The sequence below is a fragment of the Asparagus officinalis genome, chromosome 10, assembly GCF_001876935.1.
Source record: "Asparagus officinalis chromosome 10, Aspof.V1, whole genome shotgun sequence".
Classification (NCBI taxonomy): Eukaryota; Viridiplantae; Streptophyta; class Magnoliopsida; order Asparagales; family Asparagaceae; genus Asparagus; species Asparagus officinalis.
The window spans coordinates 9,946,495-9,969,844 of record NC_033803.1 but is presented as its reverse complement, the minus strand read 5'-3'; the positions used below and the strand labels follow the sequence as shown (position 1 = coordinate 9,969,844).

Below are 23,350 nucleotides of genomic sequence, written 5' to 3'. Positions count from 1 at the left end.
CCCCAACGAGCGCCATCTTTGTTTGTAAATTGTAGTTAAAAAAGACCAATGAAATGAAAATTTTGACTTGTATTCTCCTCAAAATCAATTACAATTTCGATTCTGATACAATAAGAGAGGAAATGAATATTGTCCCTTTATTTAAAAGCTGGACGTCCACGTGGCGATGGATGCCTCCCCAATCTCCTTGAGTTGCTCTACCTGTGACGATCCGACGTCTTGATCACTGGAACTATGTCTTTCCTCACGATTTCGACGCCGTCAGAACTTGCGGCAATCTTAAAATAACTCTTAACGATTTAATACTCAGAGAGTTTTAGAGACTTTCAGAGCAAGTTTTGAACTATTTGTCGACTGATAACTCTGAATAAGTTGATAATCTGAACGATTTAAACTCTACTGTAAGAGTTATTAACGAAAGTCGGTAGAAGGCAAGCGAATATAATTCAAAGGCTTCAATAAAAGCCTTCCAAAATGATTCAGAGCTCCTTCAAGTTGCTGGATCTCCAAATCCTCTTGCAGAAATGCTCAAAGATCCCTAATCAAGCGATCCCCAAAAATCAGCCAAAAAAAAAGCCCCTAACTCAGTTAGTTTCCCCCTATTTTATGGGCATTTAGGGCTTAACACCCCCTTAAATCTGCTTTTTCCTTTAAATGAAGGGATTTAATAGCTGTGTAACTGCCCAAACTCTCCATGATAGGTAGTGATCCCCTAAACTGGGGATAAAAACCGTGTCTGAACCGTTCAAATCGTGTTTAACGATCCAATAACGTTCGAAACAAACGTTCTACGCCGACTATGGTTCTGGACCTGAAAACGCGCCACAGTTGGCTATGTAAAGCACAGTTGGCCTGAAACCCACATTGCCTTTAAAATCGCACAGTTGGACGTTTCTAGGCTAAAACGCACAGCGCGCCTAGAAAACGCACTGTTGGCCGTGAATAAACGCACAGTTGCCTGAAAAACGTACATTTGGACTTTAGGCTAAAACGCCAGTTGGGCCCGGAAAACGACAGTTGGCCTGAAAACGCACAGTTGGCCTGAAACGTACAGTTGGAGTTTTAGCTGAAAACGCACATGCCCTGAAACGCACAATTGGCCTGTTTCAGGCTGAAAACGCACAGTTGAGCCCAGTTAACGCAGTTGGTCTTTTTCAGGCTGAAACGCTACAGTTACCTTGTAAACGCACAGTGGCCTGCAAAACGCACAGTGGCCTGAAAACTTCTGCATTTTTGGATAGTTATATCACGCAGGATTAACCTCTGTGTTTTGATTATAACGCTGGTCTCGACCTGTACGTTTTGACTCTGTAATGAAGCGACCTTAGCGGGCTTGCGCGAGCTTCAGGCTAATTCAATGTTCGTGACGAAGTCCTCTTGCCAGACGACTTCAAAACATAATCTTTGCTCCGAGAACAGGTCATAACTTCCAAACCGTAGTCGAATTGACAATATATATGAAAATCGGCTATCTCGATGAGACGCGGCCATCGAACCAAAGCCAAAGCTCGCTCGCTTCCTCATTTCGCCAAATTCCTTACGGTTTTGAGCAGATGATTTCCGTTCTAATATGAACGAGACCGTCAAATTAAGTCTCTTGCTAGAGCTTTTGCACAATCGTCTCCTCTTGTAATCTTCATCTCTAGCTCCTTAAAATACGAGAGTCGTCAATTTAACTTCCGATGTTGATTGTAAGCTGTTTGAATGGCTTTCATTAGTGTTCGTGAAGTCGTCAGATGTACCTTTCTACTGAAATTCCTCAAGTATTGTCTGCCTTCTGAATTTCAGATTCTAACTTCCATCATGGTTTGATGGGTATCAACTATCTATTGTGATTTTTAGACAGCCACAGAACCCCTCCAAAGTTTTCGAAATCTCTGGCGGGACGAATTCGCGATACTTTGGATCTAACTCTGATCGTGGACTGTTTTTCTTGTCAGAAGGATCTGCTTTGTACTCGTTCGAAGGCAGCTTGTTATGGATTTTTCCAACGGGCCCAGGACCTGCTGTGAGTATGCCCATAATCCTGCCTTCTGAATGTGGGGGTGACCCTGTGCATTATTGAAACTTGAGATGCGCGTTTCACCCTTGCATGTTGAATTCTGGAACACGGGTGTGACCGCGGCATTCGTTTTGCATCCGGTCTGACTCAACGTTTTGACTAAACATGGAAGTGGTTTCCGTGCTTTTACTAATCTTTGAGACTTGCCTGGCATCTGTTTTAGTCTCGACTCACATCCATTAAGCTTATGGCTGTCAAACGGTGTTTTGCAAACCCTCAGCCGATCAACGGATTTGATAATCCTTTACCGACTACCGTTTGATTGGCTAGCATGTGATGTCTAATGTCCGTTCACATTAACGTCTTGGCTAAGAGAATGAATCCTCTTGGCTGATGCATATAATTTTGAAGATGCAAGACTTTGTCATTTTCAGCGGTGAAAAGACTAACCGTTAATACGCATTAGCTTAGTTATCTCTAATTAGGGACGAATAAAGCCCCCATAGCGTGGAGGCTATGATTTTGATGTCCTTTTCACGGTTAAAGACTAACCTCAACCGTTGTTAGAACATGATCTTATCCCTACCTTAGGATTCAGGATAAAATTTCCCCATGCGGTAAGGCAGATTTTGGCGTTATAATAACACCTACTACGATATTGAATACGTAGGCTTACTATTATTCCGGAATTATGCTACCCGCCAGCATTAGTTAGATGCAGACTCATCATCTAATTAGGCGATCGAATAAAGTCCCCATATGTGATAGATTTAGCGCTATTTAATAACGACTGCTACGATATAATACGTAGGCTTGCTATTATACCTGGAATAGGCTACCCGCCAGCATCGCTTTAGAAGCAGACTTAATCTCACAATTGATCGAAATAAAATTCCCCCATACTGTGAGGCATGAATTTGCGTTATTAATAAACGACCCTGCTACGATATTGAATACGTAGGCTTTGCTATTATTACGGGAATAGGCTACCCGGCAGCATGTATTAGATGCAGCCTTATCTGTAATTAGGGATTGAGATAAATTCCCCCAGGCATGAATCCTGGTGTCTTTTTCACGGCGAAAGATTAACCGGCAACGCGTATTAGGCGTAGACTTATCTCTAATTAGGGATCGAGATAAAGTCCCCCATGCGTGAAGGCATGGATTTTTGGTGTCGTTTCTTCCTGTGTGGCTTGAAACACCGAAAGAAAGTTGGAAGCGCCAGAGGTGTAATATTAACTTGGCATGAATTTTCACTTGGTATAGTATTAACTTGGCACGAATTTTCACCTAAAGTGAAATTCAAAAATTTTCTTTATTATCACTAGGATAATTCCAGAAAATCTTTAATCCACTGGGGATTTTATAATAAAAACTTGCTATTCTTGTTGAAAAAAGGATTAACATGTTCATTAGGGGGGTTGACTGTTAGAGGTGTTATGTTAACCTAACAGTATTTTATGGACCTATCGCTCTATTGAAGAGAGTCGATAAGTTGATTTGGTCGTCAGAGGTGTGGTGTTAACTTGACAGGTTTGTGGACCTATCGCTCCATTGAAGAGAGTCGATAAGCGGATTTTGTCAGAGGTGTAGTGTTAGGGCAATTTTGAGGACTTATCGCTCCATTGATGAGAGTCGATAAGTTGATTTTGTCAGAGGTGTATTGTTAACGTGACAAGAATTTGTGTTGCGATTGGAGCAACTTTGGGGACTTATCATCCTATTGACGACGATTGATAAGTAGGTTTTGTCAGAGGTGTATTGTTAACGTGACAAGAATTTGTGGTGCGATTGGAGCAACTTTGGGGACTTATCATCCTATTGACGAGGATTGATAAGTGGGTTTTGTCAAAGGTGTATTGTTAACGTGACAAGAATGTGTTGCGATTGGAGCAACTTTGGGGACTTATCATCCTATTGACGAGGATTGATAAGTGGGTTTTGTCAGAGGTGTATTGTTAACGTGACAAGAATTTGTGTTGCGATTGGAGCAACTTTGAGGACTTATCATCCTATTGACTCAGAGGTGTATTGTTAACGTGACAAGAATGTGTTGCGATTGGAGCAACTTTGGGGACTTATCATCCTATTAACGAGGATTGATAAGTGGGTTTTGTCAGAGGTGTATTGTTAACGTGACAAATTGGGAGTGATGCAAACTGAATGCATACTCTGTGGGGATTATGATCGTCAGAAGTGTAATGTTAACTCGACGATGTGAAAGATTCGTTACTCTTAATCCAGTGGATTCCAAGTAATCAACCCCCAGTCTTGATTAAGACTTAGCAGGGGAATAAAAAGAGGTAGACAAGGCACATCACCTAGTGGGGTACTATCCATGAAGTCGGAATAGAGTCACATCACCAGGTAGGCCATTATCTGATGAGTTTGACTATCAGAGGTAACTGTTAACGTGATAGTTGTTGGACCCGCCATCCTACTGAAGAGGATTGACTTCAGTGGCCGTAGTATCTTTCCCTTCTGACCGGGAAGAGTGAGCCTGGTCCAGTTGCTCAGGAGAAGATTAGGCTTGGTCTGATTGCTCGGGTTGATCCTGCCTATTTTGTTCTTCAGCTTTGATCCTGGCAATGATTTTTTTGAGCCTGCTCGCCTTGAGAGATTAGTTGTCTCCAAGAACGGCATTCTGCAACTCTTATTCGTGCTAGGAGATCGGTTTGCAAGTTGTGTCGATAGGTCTCTACTAAGGTAGACTGTGTCATACCTGACGAACACCGGAAGGTCATGGTTCGGAACCTTTTGACGAAGGCTTTGACGGACTCCCTCTTTTTCTGCTTGGTGGCGAGAAGGGTAGCAATGGAGACTTCTGTATCCTCTTCAAAGAATTTTGATAGGAAGAGTCTCTCTAGATCTGTCCACTTTTGGATACATCCCACGGGAAGTTTTCTGAACTATTCAAAGGCAACTCCCTTGAGGGTGCCAATGAACAATCGAGCCAGTATGACATCGTTTGATATTACATCGATATTACATTTCCAGTCTGTGACTTGAAATGATAAATATGTTAGTTCGGTGATCCCGTGCCGTCAAAAATTTGTAGCGTCGGGACCTCGAACTTTGGAGGATATGGGGCTGCATCCCATTCGGCATGATAGGGCCTGATAACTCCCTCATCTTGGAGCTCACTTCTGTTAGCAATGGCTTTGAGGCGGGCTTTCAATTCTTCCATTTTGGCAGACTGAAGATTCTGCTCGTTCTCAGTCTCTCTTCCTTCATCAGAGGAAGATTCCAGGCTGTGGGCTTCTTGGTCAGAAGCCGCATCATCAACCACTTTTCCCTTTCCTTTGCTTGTGTGTTTGAGTCAACATGGCCATGAGTTCATTGATGGCCTCCTGCTGAGATTTGAGCATGGCTTCCTGTTCATCAAGTCTCTTTGAAAGGTCTTCCGAATGTTCTGCCATGTGGGCGAAGCGCTCATGCCCAACGAAAGAGCTTGATGATTGGGACTCTGCAATGGCTAAGTGTTCGTCATCGGAATTAGTTCCTCTGGCTAAACTCCGATAGTTGATAGGTGGCTCATGTTCGAGTCCGAGTACGTTGGTAGATTCCTTCAAACTCGTTAGTGATTTCTCTGACGCTTGGAGAACGATCTGTCTCTGACTCGTCAGAACTAGTGGTTGAAAATCTCCCTCTATCAACCATGTTGGAAGTGACTCCAAGGTATTCATCCTCTAAAGTCTTCTTCCTGTGAGGATGTCGTCGATTATTGAGCAAAACGACATTCGTCGGTATCGACAGTAATTCCCGCAAGTCAGAGACTTCAGAGACTTGGGATGAACCTCTCACAGAGCGTGAGGGTAGAGATGGAACCCCCTGTCCATTAAAGGATGAGACTGGCTCCTGGTGAACATGGATCTTGAGTCCACGTTGATCTTTTTGAACACGACGAATCGCATCGTGTTCTGAAGAAGAAACACGAGGGTCGTGTTCTGTTTTACTAACGCTAGACCGAAGTCTGCGTTTTGTTGATGAAACGCACCTTTGCCGGTTGCGTTTTTGTTGGTTAACGCAGTTTGTAAGTCTGCGTTTTGGATCTTGAACGCACTCCTGAGAGTTGCGTTTTGGTTCTGAAACGCACTCCTGAGAGTTGCGTTCTGCCAAATCAACGCAGTTTTGAAGGCTACGTTTTGATTGCACAACGCACCACTGAGGGCTGCGTTTGGCATAAACTGAGCCCACTCCTTTAGAGGTAGGGCTGCTCGAGTAATCTCGGCGACTAAAGGAGAGGGTTTCCTTTGGCATAGGAGCAACCTTTGGAGCTTTAGTCTCCTTGGCACCTCTCACAGAGCGTGAGGGTAGAGATGGAACCCCCTGTCCGTTAAAGGATGGGACTGGTTCTTGGTAAACATGAATTTTAAATCTATGTTGATCATTTTGAACACGACGAATCACATCATGTTCCAAAGAAGGAACACGAGGGTCGTGTTTAGCCTGATTAACGCAAGACCAAAGTCTGTGTTTTGCTAGTGAAACGCAGTCCTGCGATCTGCGTTCGGATTCTGAAACGCACTCCTGAGAGTTGCGTTCAGTTTGTGAAACGCACTCCTGAGAGTTGCGTTTTGGTTCTGGGACGCACTCTTGAGAGTTGCGTTCAGCCAGATCAACGCAGGTTTGATGTCTGCGTTTAGATGTTGGAACACGCCTCTGAAGGCTGTGTTCTATCTGAAAAACGCACACCTGAGGGTTGCGTTTAGCTTGGCTTATGAAGAGCTCGTGTTGAGGCTCGCAAACACGGAGTTCGCGTTGATTGGAGAATCGGCTTTTTTGGAGCTGTGCCGAAGTCGAGTCTTCTCCTTTAGAGAGGGGACTGTATGAACAGTGCAACCCCCATGGGAGATCGTCTTTAGATGAGTTGGCCACAACTGGAGCTTTAGTCTCCTCGGAAACTTTGTGGATCTTGCGCATAGCCTTGGGGCTAAGGGATCCGGAGGAGAGGGCCTCCTCGTACTTGGCTTGATCAAACTCGATAATCAGAGTTTCAACGGTCGTTCCAGTGAGATGAACGTCGGATTGCACCACCACTTCTTCGTCAGAGAAGCTAATCCCCAGCGGAGTCGCCATCTTTTGTTTGTTGGAAATTTGCAGTAAAAAGACAATGAAAGAAAATTTTGACTTATATTCCTCTCAAAATCAATTACAATTTGGATTCCGATTACAAAAGAGAGGAGAATGAATTTGATTCTCCCCTTTGTTTAAAACTGAGTTCTTCACGGTGGCGATGGAGTGCCTCCCTCGAATACTCGCGTCGAGTTTGCTCTCCGTTGACGATCCGAACGTCTTGATTCACTGGAACGATGTCTTCTCCTCACGATTTGACGCTGTGGAGAACTTGCGTGGCAAGTCTTAAAAAATAACTCTTAACGAGTTAATAACTCAGAGTGAGTTTTAGAAGAACTTGCAGAGCAAGTTTTGAACTCTGATCGAGTTGATAACTCTGAACGAGTTTGAACTCTTGAAAAAGAGTTGATTTGAACCGAAAGTTCGGTTAATAAGCCAAGGAAGAAGCTCCTGTTGCTGGTCTCCAAAACTCCTTGTTGCTGCAGAACGCGGCAAGATGCTCGATCAAGGATCCCCAAAAAGTCAGCTCCCCCCTCCAAAAAAAAAGAGGATCCGAACTCAGTTGAGTTTTGAGGTATTTATAGGGGGTTAAGGGTATAACCGCCCCCTTAAATATCTCCTTAATGAGGGTTTAATGGGGTCTAACTGCTCCCCATAAATCTCTCCATGATAGGGTAGTGATCCCCTAAAATCTTGGGGAGAAAACGGTTCTGGAACCGTTCAAATCGTGCTTGAACGAGTCAAACGCTGAAAACAGCGTTCTGGGTCCGAACTGTGCGTTTCTGGACCTGAAAACGCACAGTTGGGCCTGTAAACGCACAGTTGGCCTGAAAACGCACAGTTGGCCTGAAGACGCACAGTTAGGACGTTTTAGGCTGAAAACGCACAGTTGGCCTAAAAAACGCACAGTTGGCCTGAAAACACACAGTTGGGACGTTTTAGGCTGAAAACGCACAGTTGGCCTGAAAACGCACAGTTGGCCTGTTTCAGGCTGAAAACGCACAGTTGAGCCTGTAAACGCACAGTTGGCCTGAAAACGCACAGTTGGCCTGAAAACTCTACATTTTGATGTTATATCACGAGGATAACCTCTGCGTTTTGAGGTTATAACGCTGGTTCGACCTGTGCGTTTTGACTCTGTAATGCAGAGGCGAACCTTAGGCGGGCTTGGCGAGCTTCAAGCTAAGGCCAATGTTCTGACGAAGTCCAGTCTTGCAGACGGACTTCAGAACATAACTTGCTGCGAAGAACAGGTCATAACTTTCAAACCGTAAGTCGGAATTAGACGAATTATATATGAAAATCGGCTATCTCGACGAGACGGGGCCATCCGAACCCAGCCGAAGGCTTGGCTTCGGCTCGCTTCCTCCGTTTCGCCAAATTCCTTACGGTTTGAGAGATATCTGCATTCTAATATGAAGAGACCGTCAATTTGTAGTCTCTTTTGCTACAGCTTTGCACAGATCGTCCTCTTGTAATCTTTGTCTTGGCTCCTTGAAAATACAAGAGTCGTCAGATTGTAACTTCCGATGTTGATTGTGAAGGCTGTTGAATTGGGGCTTTCATTAGTTGTTGTGAAGGTCGTCAGATTGTAACCTTCTACGTGAAAGTCCTCAAATTGTAGCCTTCTGGAAGTTGTCAGATTGTAACTTCCATCATTGGTGTTTGATGGGGGATCAACTATCTATTGTGATTTTTAGACAGCCTACAGTTAACAGTAACCTCAACAACTAACAGACACCCGTAATTTTGGACCTTCACAACAGACTAGGAGCATTATCAATTAAACCATAATCATAACAACATAAAATTTATGATAAAAATTACTTTTTTTTCCTGCCACGAGCTTCTCTTTTTCTCCTCTCTGTAGATCAAAGAGCGCTCTAGTGGCATCGTTGGACGCGACGGTGGTGCCGGTGCTGCCCTCTAGATCTGAACGGGGGCTAGACTTAAATTTTGAGGTATACTTCTGGGTTGAGAATGGCTGGTTGCGATGTCCTCTAGAACATTAGCAATCATAACTTCAGCATCAGATTCAGTACACACTGCTGTTGTCTGGGCTCTTTTTGAGATTTCGAACTGCTGGGTGACATGGAGGCTTCCTTTGGGGGTTGAATTGCCGGTCATTTTTAATCCCTTTGCTTTGATTCGATGTGCGCTTTGGAGTCGATTGATTTAGGGATAGGGTTTTGAAATGAGTTTCTGGAGTCGGTTCGCTTGGACAGAAGAGAGATGACAGGGTACGAACAACGAGGTAACTCATAACGAGGCAGTTTAAATCGAGAGGTATTTTGGGTATTTTGTGAGGGGTTTAAACGGCGTTTCGCCTGGGGATTCGTTTTAGGGGCTAGAAGAAATCGCGGGGCATTTTGGGAGCAAAGCACCCGTTAAAAAAGTCTTAGGGGAGGGAGGGGAGGGGGAAGCATGTTTTCTTTAGTTTTGGGGCTGGAAGCATTTTTCCCTTTTTTTATAATAGAGCAGATCCCAATCCATAAAAACATGCATAGCTCTCCAATTCAAAGGCAAAAACATCAACTCATGCACATTTCTGCTGTGGATTATTATTAGGAAACAAGTGAACGTCCAAAAGTCACTGCAAGGGCCACCTGTAAACTTTGCTTTGGAGTTCAATTCAGTATCACCAGTCAAAACAGAGTTCAATAATAAACCGCAAACTTTGGACATCAAAATCTGGAATAAAAAAAAAGGCTAGCTGCAAAATGCCCAAACTTACACACATCCAAAGCAAAAGTTACCGTTTTGCCCTTTAATCAGCTCAGGGAGGTAGACCCGGTGAAAGCTCTTCATAGGGGGGAGCTCAGTACGGCAAACAGGGCAATGCTTCAAGGCTTCTACCTCGAGACATGCAGCGCTGGCAGCCTCGATGCAGCGCTGGCAGAAAATATGGCCAATGAACGTAGAACAGGGTTTGTAAATGAATCCATGCATAAAGGACAGCTGAATGTTGGCTCCTTTGGAAGTGATAGCCTCCTCTTATGAGATGAAGAGCTGCACAGTTTTTTTTTTTTTTTTTTTTTGGGAAGTGATAGCCTCCTCTTATGAGATGAAGAGCTGCACAGTTTTTTTTTTTTTTTTTGTTCGAGATTACGCAAAAGTCCTGTGTTAATTTAGACCATGGAACAACTCGAAACAAAATGCATGGTCAAAATGTCATGGAGGCGAAAGCCTGATAGCTAGAACTGTAACCAAAATCATCTGATTTGAAATCTCAGCCCAACTGAGAGCCCAAATCCAAGTTCCCGAACGCAACCTAATAAAAGATTTTGATTGGAAACAATTAATTAATAAGGACTTAGTATGGTTAACTGACTTTATATAGTTAGCTTAACCGAGATGACCCACGATAATAGTTAACATAATAGGTCAATAAGCGCTCACTGGAAGGAGAAATAAAACAAGGGCTAGTGCCGTGAACGATGTTAGGCGATCCGTTCGAGAAATTTTGGGAGTTCAGCGGGTCTCGTCAGGAATTCTCAAAGTACAGGAGGTTTTTTGTGAAATTTACTCTTTTGATGCGTACAGCACTATCGTTTGAAGTGATTGTAAGGATTGAGGAAGAACATAAAATCGAAGCAATTCAATTTTTCAACCTAAATGTATGTGAGTATACAGACACTCAATGTATCTCTCCGATCCAAACCAGGATAAATAAAATCGAAGCGAAAACGATAGCTAACTTTGTGCAGGGCGAGTAGAGTTGTCCCCTCTCTGCATTTTGATTTTGCTTTGAGATTCGGGGTAAGACGGGGAATGAGAATGCATGAATGCTTATAAACTACAGACCTCTTGCACTACAACTCACAAAAGTGTGGGGTCCTTCTTACTTGGATTGTCATCAAGATTGATGACTCATCAAGAACCCCGTCACTTAACGTGTACTAATTTGAAAATAGTTTGAAAAAAAATATATATAGTGTAGTCGTCACTACTCAACTATTTATTGACCGATTAACTGATTAGGAGGTTCATTTCTTTTCCTTTTTTCTTTCTTTTCTTTCTTTTCAGTTCTTCATATTTGGATAGCAATAGCATTTCAAATATCTTTTCACTAGATTGCATCGGTTTCAGTTTTGTAACGTGGTTGAGAAAATGTGAAAATAAAAAATTACATAATAAGCTATTCGCTATTTCTAAATAGATTGTAACTGAATACCGAACCAACGTTGATGCTGCCATATTCATATTTGATACAGACAGAAAAATAATCATAGGCCTGACTACTTCATTTTTATACAGATATTTAAGTGTTGGACTTGGTGTTAAAATTACGACTAACGTGAGATATTTTTATCAAACTTGAGGAGTAGTGTAGACCAAAGGTCGCAATAAAAAAGAGATGGTGAAATATAGCAACCTGGATCATTGTTTCCACTACCTTTTCACATCAATCTAGATAACAACTTTGGGACAAGAAAAATACAATCTACATCTTATATGGTATCTACTCCTCTATAAAAATAGGAGAGCCCAAGATTCACTGTTCATGCTACAGTAAATACTACAGAAACATTTACTATAGCTTTTTACTGTAGTAACAGGATACTGTAGCAATTTTGAAAAAATTGCCGTAGCACGCGGAATACTGCAGCATTCTAAAAAACTGTAGCAGAGGCGGGAGTGTAGCAGACCAAAAATTTTAGAAAATTTTACTGTAGCATTAAAAAATCAGATTACTGTAGCAGAAAAAAATGCGTGCTTTGCACAGTGTTCATGACTAGTATGTATTTAAGAAAAAACCCTTCTGGTTTGTAAATCACATATTTAGAATCTTGAAAATGCCTCACGGTAGGACGAAAAAAAGCTATGAAAATATCCTCACACTAAAATTAGACGTAAATACCCTCTACTTAGAAAAAATAAATGGAAACACCCTCAAACTTAGAAAAATAAACAGAATACCCTCACCCTTGGAAAAATAAACAGAATGCTCTCACCCTAGGAAAAATAAACAGAAAACACAATCGAAAAATCCAAGGCCGGCAGACGTTCTTGTCTACAATTGGAGCGGGGGGAAGCACACTTGTGTTGATCTCATAGGGGTGTCTCTGTTGGTAATGGAGAGTTCAAGGTTGGGCATGCAACGAATAGAGCAACAGAGGCAAAGGTGGGCAAACATGATCAAGCTTGGAAGGACAACCACCATAGCTTCATCCCGTTCGCTTTCAATATTCTTGGTTTCCTTACAGCTAATACGGTGAAGTTCTTCAGGAGGGTATAGAATTCATTAATAAGAATTTGGCGACAGGAGGGTCCGCTGAGTATGTGTTTCGTAGGTTGGGTTTTGCAATCCAGAAAGGATTAACGGCACAGCTTGTTACCAGCTTGTCATCATCATATATGTAATATTATATAAATATCCTAAGTTTATTTTATTGTTAAAATCCAAAAATAGAAAGAAAAGAAAAAAAAAACTATTGTCGCCCGCTTGTCTGTGATGATATTATGTAAATATCCTAAGTTTATTTTATTATTAAAATCAAAAAGAAAAAAAGAAAAAAACTAACGAATCACATGTTTTTTTTTCATGCACTCATTTCGTGCGCTGGAACACTAGTAACAATAAAATGAACATTTGATACAACAAATATATTAATAAAAAAAGACATCAAGTATCTAAACAATACAGCCAAAGCCAAACAAACAAAACACAGAGTTTTAAAACTATGTCTGAAAATATCCTGGCACTTTCCAATTCAAAGGGAAATAAATAAAAAAAATCAACAGCCATGTATGTTAGCAGCTCTTTAACACTCCCAGTGCACATTTCCGTTCAGGATTATTATTAGGAAACCAAGCCAACATCCAAAAGGCACATAAACTTTTGCTTTGGAATTTCAATCCAATATCACCAGTCACAACAAAAATTACAAATAAACCGTAAAATTTTGGGCATCACAATAATGGAAATAAAGTGCAAAATGCCCAAACTTACATCCATCCAAAGCAAAAAGTACCAGTTTACCCTTTAGTCAGCGTTAGGGAGGTAAACCCGGTGAAAGCTCTTCCTTGCTGGAAGCTTAGTGCGGCAAGTAGGGCATAGCTTTCCTGCTTTTTTCTTGACGGCGGCAGCAATGGAAGCCTCGAGGCAGCTCTGGCAGAAAATATGGCCACAGAAAGTTGAGCATGGATTTGTTATCGGATGCATGCATACAGGACAGTTGAAGATCGGTTCCTTCGGTGGTGGTGGTGGCGGCGGCGGAGGTGGCGGCGGCGACTACTCTTTTGGGTTCTTTATGGGATGAATACATAGCATTCTCTCTCCGAGACTGCAATAGGTTTTTTTCGTTAGAGATTACGCAAGAGTTCTGGCCAGAATTAAAATTAATGCATGATTAAAACATCCTCCAGGGAAGAACCTACTAGAACTATCCTGAAAATCTAAGTTACATGGATACAGGTTCCAATACTGGTACAGGTGAGGGTACCGGACATGGTAAATTAGTAAATGGTAGGGTCCAGCTACAGTGCTACACGGCTAAACACATGCATTGAAATTAATAATATACATGACATGAACATTGTTTTTACATTCATATTTTATAAGAACTAAAATTCCTATAACATTTTTATATTTCTTTTATTATATAAATTATAAATTGGAAAATCACTCGTGTTCAAACTAGATACCCAGACAACCCTTTAGCATCATAGTTTCCAATTGTATATGAGCTGAAACGAACCCGACACATGTGTAACAAATTTCAGGAAATGGATATCAGCTGTAGGATATACATGCAAAAAGTGTATGATGAGCATTCTAAATTAAAATATGTATTATATAATCGAGTACACGTTCAAACAAATGTTTGCATATATTCAAGGAAGTGTCCATGCGGATACAATACATGTCAGGTGCGGGTATAGAGTGTCGGGTACGGGAGTGACTTTATGATAAAAGTACCCAGGTAACATACGTTAAACTTGCAAACATAAAAGAACACATAACTCCTCTCACGTACAACTTCAGTAGCACTCATCACATCTCAACTTTTTATTAGCAATACATCACCCTTGAATTGACATTTTGAGTAAAAGGATAAATCCAGATAATTCTCCAATCTATGCTTTCAGTAGCACTTAACACCCCTCACGTCATTTCTTAGCAAATATCACCCTTGGATTGACATTTTGAAAAGTATAAATTGCAGATAACCCCTCTTATGTACATTTCAGTAACATTTATCAACTCTCAGTTCTTTTATTACAATTATCACTCCTGAATCGTCTTTTTGAGAATGATAAATTACAGAATATGCAAGTTATCCTTTAAATTATGGTATAAATCAAGATAAACGCATAATCAAAATATTCAAGAGAGGAAACCCCAACAGAACTATAGGCAAAATCATCTTACTAGGATGATCAAGACTAGGTGTTACAGCACTAAATCTTTGATGGCTAACCTGATTAGGTTCGCTGCAAATTACAACAAGCTGAACAAAAGTTTGGGTTCTTAGCCAAAGATTTACACAACCTTGATGTTGTGCGCAGCGGAAATTTCGGCAGAGTTTCTGGTGCACAATAAGAGAGAAAGATCGATAAGAATTCCCGTCTCACCAAGGAAATAAGAATCTAAAGCGGATATCTCAACCAAGTGAGATATCGGCTCTTCCTCTCATCAGTTCTAGGACTGACCTGTCGAGGGATCCTAAAAACTATTACAATGACCACAAACTCAAACAATCAATTTTACGTGGTTCGGCAAACTGCCTACGTCCACGGGGCAATGAGGGGGAGATCTACTATTAGAGGGAGAGATAATACAACTAGGGTTTACAATCACTCAATCTAAACCCTCACACAATTATCTCTCTCTCACACAAATACTCTCACCAAAGCTACACAAATCCCTATTCTTCTCTTTCTCTTTGCTGGGTTTTTCTCTAAGAAACAAAGCCGCCTCCTGCACACACCTGCGCAGCCGCCAAAGAAAAGAAAAAGAAAAAGAAGCCGAAATCTTCCCCTCTGCTTCCGCACCACCTAGGGAAAAAAACATCAGGCTATTTATATAGCTAATGATATTGGGTAATCGGGTGGGCTGAGGTGATTTGTCCGCTGGACTTGATCTCTTCACGCGTCAAAAACCCAATGGAATTCTCCCTTGAACACTTGTGGCCCCCACACGAAGATGCAATCAACAATCACGAGATTTTCAAGCTCACGTGATCCCTTTGTACTCTTGTGGCCCCCACAAGCATGTCTCCAACAATTCTCCACCTCGGCGAAGTTTTCCCAAAACTAAGCCGATACCAACCAAACCAAACGTCTCACTTGTTGTGTCCAGTACACCGTGAAACAATTCACGACAACAGACTCAATCCATAACAAGTTGAGAACCCAAATGAGAGTGCGAACACTCACCCAAATGTCAGTATCTACTCACCAAATCGATCTCACCCTCAGTAAAATCCAACCCGGCTGCATCATAAAGACTGCCTACGTATCCTCTTGCCCAAGGAATCAAGTCGAACGTAGTTCACCAAAATGGCCGCGAACGACCTCAAACCAGTAGAAGAGTTCGCAACCCTTCTCTAATATCATCAACTCTGCGGCTGATAGCACCTCCAATGGCCTCAAACACCTCCACCTGAGGCGAACCAATGGTCATATCCAAACTATGTCTGCCAGCTGCACTCGATTCAAAACCCAACTCATCATCTGCACATAAATCCAAATAACTTCCACGCTGTGTCACCTCAGCTGGAATCCCAACCAATACAGAATGATCTGGAGTAATATTCACCCAATGTGGAGTAGCATCAATCTCCACCCGCTGCGATACCTCTAAGGTCTGTCCAAAACTCTCCACCTGCTGAGAGTCAATTGGCTTCCTCATCGAAGCCTCAACCAAAGTGACACTACCAGACCTATCTTCCAATAGAGTTTTACCTCCAATCACAGCAGTTGACAACTCTTTAATAGGATGACCCAAATATGTCGAAGCCTCTGTCCAGAAACTCTTCTGCATGACCACAAACACCGATCCTCCTCCAGCAAGGTACGGTTCTCCAAATTTGTCATCTTATCTAGTTGCCCCAAGATTTCCTTTCCAACGAAGTGTCTCGAAATACCGTGAGCTCGGCTCCAATACAGAAACAGGTCCATCTTGTACCTCCCACAAGAATGGAGTACCTTCACCTTTCTGTCTATCACACACATCTTCAATCTGTTGGATACTACTGGGACTTTCTCCAAAAGGGATTTGGTTGCAACCCAAACACGCCTAGAACAGCCACCAACAAAGGAAACCAAACTTCTATTACCTCCCAATGATGCCCCCTTGGAAGGCCCCCAAACATCCACGTGAACTCCTCCAGAACGACCCTTAGCACGGTGAATAGAGGTGCCACACTTCACCTCGGTCTTCTTGCTCACATCAACATGTTCACTGGACTTCAAACTGCAGGTCTTCGCACCCTCTTTCAATCTATGCGAGGAATCAATACTGGAATGGCCAAGCCCCAAATGCCGCAGTCTAGTCGAATCAACAGAAGTCGTCAGCTCTCCACCTGTCACTATACCTCCAGTCAAGTAATACAGGTTATTCCTCCTGACGCCACACCACACCACTATCCACCAGCTTCTCAAAACTGGAGAACCATTCCCTTCTAGGGCACACATGATAGGTCGCACCACTATCCAACATCCATTCAGATTCCTCCGAATAGCTATCTGTAGGACTGATAGAAAGCGAATAAATAGAAGAGTCAGAATTATTACCATCCGATACGATGTTTGCTTCTGATGATGGTTGCTTCCCTTTTCCCTTCTGCTTATTCTTCATCCATTCGTCGAGCTTTGGGCAGTCTTTCTTCCAATGACCAGTCTCCTTGCACCAAGCACACTGATCTTTTCCTACTCTAGACTGTGACTTCCAATTCTTTCGGTTTGGACCCTTCCCTCTTGCGACCAACGCCTCCGCTACCGGCTCAACCGAAGCCTCCTTATCCTTCTTTCGAAGCTGATAATTCACAAGTGCAGCGGTGACCTCACTATACGAAAGTGATGCCTTCCCATTAATCAGAGTAAGAACGAAGGTCTCATATTCCTCGTCGGGCAAGGAACTCAACAACAGCAACGCCTTGTCCTCATCTTCAATCTTGACATCCACATTCGCCAAATCCGCAAGAAGCTTTGTGTAGTGGTTCATGTGATCTCTAATGGAGGTTCCCTTCTTCAACTGGAAACGATAAAGTCTCCTCTTCAAATGCAAGCGATTTTCCACACTCTTGGTCAAATACTTGCTTTCGAGAATCTCCCAAATCTTCTTCGCAGAAGTCTCATTCATCACATCATATTTTAGATCTTGAGTCAAACAAGACCTAATCACACCACACGCCGTTCGATTCATCTTCTTCCAAACCTTCTCTTCAATCTCATCTGGCTTGCCATCTAACTCCAAAGTATCCTCCAAATTCTGCGCGTTCAGCGCATCCAAAACCTCGCATCTCCATAATCCAAAATTGTTTGTGCCATTAAACTTCTCCACATCTATCTTCATAGAGTGGATATTCAAACTCTGAATGGTCTTCGCGCCAGAAGCACCACCCTCGACACCCGAAGCACCTTCTTTCCCCGACATCATACGCACCAACGAACGAATAATAGATCCAAAACTAAAAAGATAGAGTCTTTACCAAAAGATCCCACCTTTATCACCAACGAAGCCCTAAACGAGCCTCCAAATTGATCTACTCCTCCAACCAAACCCTAGATCTGGAATCTGGGCTCTGATACCACTTGTGCGCAGCGAAAATTTCGACAGAATTTCTGGTGCACAATAAGAGAGAAAGATCGATAAGAATTCTCGTCTCACCAAGGAAACAAGAATCTGAAACGGATATCTCAACCAAGTGAGATATCGGCTCTTCCTCTCATCAGTTCTAGGACTGACCTGTCGAGGGATCCTAAAAACTATTACAATGACCACAAACTCAAACAATCAATTTTACGTGGTTCGGCAAACTGCCTACGTCCACGGGGCAAGGAGGGGGAGATCTACTAATAAAGGGAGGAGAATACACACAAATACTCTCACCAAAGCTACACAAATCCCTATTCTTCTCTTTCTCTTTGCTGGGTTTTTCTCCAAGAAACAAAGCCGCCTCCTGCACACACCTGCGCAGCCGCCAAAGAAAAGAAAAAGAAAAAGAAGCTGAAATCTTCCCCTCTGCTTCCGCACCACCTAGGGAAAAAACATCAGACTATTTATATAGCTAATGATATTGGGTAATCGGGTGGGCTGAGGTGATTTGTCCGCTGGACTTGATCTCTTCACGCGTCAAAAACCCAATGGAATTCTCCCTTGAACACTTGTGGCCCCCACACGAAGATGCAATCAACAATCACGAGATTTTCAAGCTCACGTGATCCCTTTGTACTCTTGTGGCCCCCACAAGCATGTCTCCAACACTTGATTCATATTTATTTTACTAACATATGGAGGCTGTTGAATGCTGAGAAGATTGCTTAAAAAGTTTCACTTATGTGAATCAAGGCTGATGCAGTATGCAGGCATAATGATGAAGACAATAAGATGGCTCCTTCAAAAACCCTAATTATCCAGCATGGATTTTGCTACGGATTAGCCAAATGCAAAGCACATAAGATTGATGGACTTAATCAAAATTGTATCTCTCTAGTGAACAGACAAATTTCCAACAGATAAAACAATCATTTTTTTTAGTAATTGACTATTTTACATTCCACCGGGAAATCAAGGCTAAGGACAGGTGTTTGACGTAGGTTGATGGCCAACAAATAAAATTTGGTACAATGATGAGTGAGCTAGTTCATGTTCTGTAGCTAAACCATTTTCGTGAAAAACTTCAACGACAAGGATGAATGATACTTGATAGTTTTTTCAGCATAGATTGACAGACAATTCTAGTTAGCAATTACACTCCACTTTTCAACATAATTCCCTGATGTTTATGCTGAAGCTAAAGTACTACACAAGTAAAAACAAACATTGCCTTGACACAGTGTCACATGAACAAAAAACACAGGTAACAGTCCAAATGTCCTAAAGTATCTGACACGGCAACTCTAAAAGTACATACGTTTATGGATATTATATGTACACGTTTCAACTATAAAGGCTCTATTAAGTTTTTAAAACAATATATTTTAAGACATCTCCTATCATTTTCTCCATGGGAAACAAGCCTGCCAAAATTTTAAAAAGCGAACAAATAACACAAGAATAAAGTAGTGGTAGGCCAAAGATGAATGTAAGCATGTTTGGTGGAAGAAGTGTTAAGCTATCTTTTCACAAGTTCTCAGTCCAACCCATATGATTAGAAGCATCAAGCTCTCTTGAACGCTATCTATTTACTTAATTGTATTGACATTGTTAAAAAAACATGACAATACATCTGAATGACCATCAAGTAATGCAATACTTGTTAATACATCTCCCTTGTAGGTCTATTCTAGTTATTCCTTAGATCTTCTTTTACGTACAATGATACCTTGTCTTCTTTATTAGAGAAAAAGTATCAGACACACAAAACAAATGGCCAGGTGTACTGTCAGAGTGCCTCTAAAATAGTTGTTTCCAAGTAACTATCTTGGCTCAACAATCATAGTTTCATCTTCTCTATTCCTAACTTCTCATTTTTCCTAATGCTATATTGCCTATATACAGTTCTATTAGCTTCTACTTTCTAAGCAACTTGCATATTCTTTTTTCTTGAATCCGTTACAAATTTTTCTTGTCCCTTGAAACTATCCGAGTTATAGGAACAGTCAAATCTCATTGAGAAACTTGAAACAAAAAATTCATCAGTTTTTGTAAGACTAGAACCAAAGCCTCAAGCTTGTAGATGGTCTTGCAAATATAACCAAGCCAGTTGCTTTTGGCAGAAATTACTAAGAAAGAGACTGAGCATTCAAAATGACCACCCTACTGGGACCTAAATGAATAAATGCACTATTTAGCACGTTGCGTAAAAAGCAGAGCATTGAAAAACGCTCAGATCAGCTAGTCTAGAAATGAAAAGGTCACTTATTGCATAATAAACCAAATACAATTGAGAAAAGAACTTCCATTGCATAAGTTTCCACATGCAAGAAACTCTAAATGATAACAAAATGCTATAGATATAAAATATTTAACACTGCTGGAGAGGTATACCTAGGAAAAAGAATGTAAACTAATATTGAAAAATAGAACAGAGGATATTCTTGTTACCTTGGTCTGAGCATACTCTTCCACGTCAATTAATGGATGCTGAATAATATATTTCCTCTTTGTTGAAGTCCTTTCATGATTGGTTGGACTGCTTAGGGACAATAAGATGGCTGCTGGTTCAATTACACTGACACCTATGTACACAAAAAGGATGAGTATTATTAGAGTAACTGAGGATATTCATATATAACATTTCCCCCATTTTTCTCAAAGTTCATGAACGATCACACATTTTGACAACACTATGGCAGCACTCAGATCATAAAATCATGATATTTAGCATTACTGTGCAAATGAGATGAAGGATCTCGATAAATTTTATCAACCAATAAACTGAGTGAATAAACCAGATATTCGTTGTTCTATACTTGCACATATTTGCTGACACATTGTACATCACAAACATGTTCTATGCAAGCTTTCTGGAAGCTTCCTATGCTGTAATGACAACAGGGTGTGTGCGTCGGCGCGTGCGCATGCGCGTGGGCGTGTATGAGTGCGTGTGCAAAACAAAAATTTGCTTCACCAACACATAAGGCACACATCCAAATATGACATCCAGAATAGTTTTCATGTTAAAGAAATAATTATAAGTAAGAATAAGCTCAAGAGAAACTGTCGTGATACCAACACATAAAAAAGCTAACAGGTAACTATTTGGTCAATGAACTATCTTGTTACAGTAAAGAAAATAATTGTAGTATTTAGAAACGGGAAAAATCACGGTTTATCAAAGCTTTTCCTTTTGAAGAAAAAATTCACTGCCAACTAAGATTATCCAAATGTTTCCTTGTTTTGCGCTCCGAGTACCTGAGCTTTAGCAAGTTATTCATGAGTTAATACATATTTGGTCTTATCCATTTGAAGCTTGCTTAAATACTCAAGTTAATAACAAAAGTACAAACAGGATTGAAGTCATCCAGACCAAGAAAGCATATGCCAAAAAAAAGTACAAACACATAATCATCTAAGTGCAATTTGTATGTCAATGAACATAGCAAATTCAAAGAAACAAATAGAGATTGTGAATATTACTGAAAACTATCAAGAAACAACTATAACTATAAGCATAACAAAAAAAGTAAGTACAAACAGGATTAGTCACTAAGCACTATTTAATGAGTAGGATAACGAACAACAATCCCAAACAAACAAACAAATAGGGATAAAAAGAAATTTATCAAAACATATGTACAACCTTAAGCATCCAGCTCTGTCCCCACCTACTTAGGATAAGCAACCAACAAGATAGAAGTTGTTACCGAACAGTTAAATTTTTTGCTCTAGGAATGGCTAAAGTGAGATATCCTACAAGTTTTTCAGAAAATGCAGTGGCAATATTCAACTGCAAATTAAATATGACGGAAGAGCTTAACTTTTTACGAAAACAAATAAACTAAACCTGATTGCACAGCAGTGGTCTCCGCGGCTTGTTCAAGGTCTATTGTCAGTCTGTCGTTCCTCCTACGTTGGTGGTTCCTCCTCTATAACAATCATAAAAGAAAAAAATAATCAAATCAATTCAACTAATTAAGCATGCAGAGAGATAGATAATAAGCCCCAAAAAGCACTACATCAAACTTTGACAACATGAAGATATTTGTCGACAAAAATAATTGTATCACAACTTACAATATGCAAGTCATATTTATAAAACATATATACAACACATGCAAATGCATGTTGCTATAGACAGAACAATTTTGACTTCATACTTGCTACATGTATAATTAAGTGTGAGTGTTGTAATTCTGCAACCTGCGGCAGTTGTTTTAATATAAATAGTACACATAGACAAATAGATGGATTTGGATGACAAGTATTCAACACATGAAAAGCAAAAGCACAAATATATTGGTATAACAAAACCAAGAAACAGTTACGAGAGAAGAACAAACTTGAGGGAATGTAGCCGATGATGGTAACAGCTGAACCTCATCATCGAGAGCTTCGACATCAATAGGCGAATCAATTAATCCCTTACTGGACCCAGCTGAAGCATTCTGTGGATTGATAAAGGTCGACGCTCCGTCAGCCGGTAGCGGTGGGGAATTGAGGTCCAACCTCAAAGCCATCTTGTTCCCCAAAACCAGCTGATTGCCACAAGTACAAAAATTGCTCACTACTGTTACCACTAAGTTAAGAAAAATCCTAGGTATAATTAATCTCCCTAGTAGTCTAAAAAGTTAATTGATTCTAATTAATTAATCCAGACCATTTTTCAATTTGTTAAACCCTACGTCTACAATATCCAGAGTCAGTGGAAAATACCAAAGAATCATAAGCAAAAAATAAAATTTCCTCCATTTTAAACAAAAATAATAAAAGATTCCTGCAGCTGATGAACGCACAAAATAAAGATTGAATCTTTACTGCAAAGCAGCATATACCAAGCCCAATAATCAAGAGAACCCCTACAAATGATGGAATTAAACCATCTAAAATCTCAAAGAAGAGTCTGATCAAAGATCAAAAACCTCACCTGCAGATGAGGAACCCTAGGCTAGGAGCTTGGACCAAAAGAGGGACAAGAAGAAAAAAGAGGAGACTTTTCAAATTTAGGGTCTCATTTTAAAGGAAAGAATTTAAAAGAGAAGGTAGGATTTTTTTTGTTTTCTCTCCCCCGATTTTTTTTCTCGTTTTTTTTTATGTAACGGGCGAAGAAACGAACACGCGTTCGTTTGATTTCCCGATGTGAACGCAACAAACCGGAAAAAAAAATTTTGGACTGGGGAAGATTTCTGCGTCTTTGTTTACTTGGAAATTGCAGCTCCTTTATCTTAAAAAATCCCCATGTGGAGCCTCCTATACTGTAGCAGATGAGGGGGTGTGGCTGGAAGTGTGCCCAAGGGTGTGCCTCTAGTGCCTCTCTTATCACATCATACTCTCTTTAATTAAAAGTACAAGTTCGGAAAAAAAAAATTCATAGTGAATATTATTCTTAATTTTTTTTAATATTATATTATTATTCTAATTTATTTTAATTATCTTATCTTTTTTGAATTAGTAATTAAATAATTTATCTTATTCATAATGATATTTAACATGTTATTCAA

The 23,350-nt window shown here is 40.8% G+C and overlaps 1 protein-coding gene across 1 annotated transcript; it reads right to left on the bottom strand.

The window, feature by feature from the left end:
- On the bottom strand, positions 12,809-23,038 carry LOC109825881. The gene is made up of 5 exons (XM_020392790.1): positions 22,777-23,038; positions 22,193-22,387; positions 21,697-21,778; positions 20,295-20,428; positions 12,809-13,365 (listed from the first exon to the last, which is right to left on the bottom strand). Exons 2-5 carry the CDS (start codon positions 22,367-22,369, stop codon positions 13,117-13,119), a joined length of 642 nt encoding a protein of 213 aa, XP_020248379.1. The 5' UTR covers positions 22,370-22,387; positions 22,777-23,038; the 3' UTR covers positions 12,809-13,116.

Coding starts and splice junctions, on each gene's coding strand:
- LOC109825881 (XM_020392790.1), bottom strand. CDS start 22,369: ATGGCTTTGAGGTTGGACCTCAATTCCCCACCGCTACCGGCTGACGGA. Junction 21,779..22,192: donor CATCGGCTACATTCCCTCAA/GTTTGTTCTTCT, acceptor TGATTGTTATAG/AGGAGGAACCACCAACGTAG. Junction 20,429..21,696: donor GACCACTGCTGTGCAATCAG/GTTTAGTTTATT, acceptor TTGTGTACATAG/GTGTCAGTGTAATTGAACCA.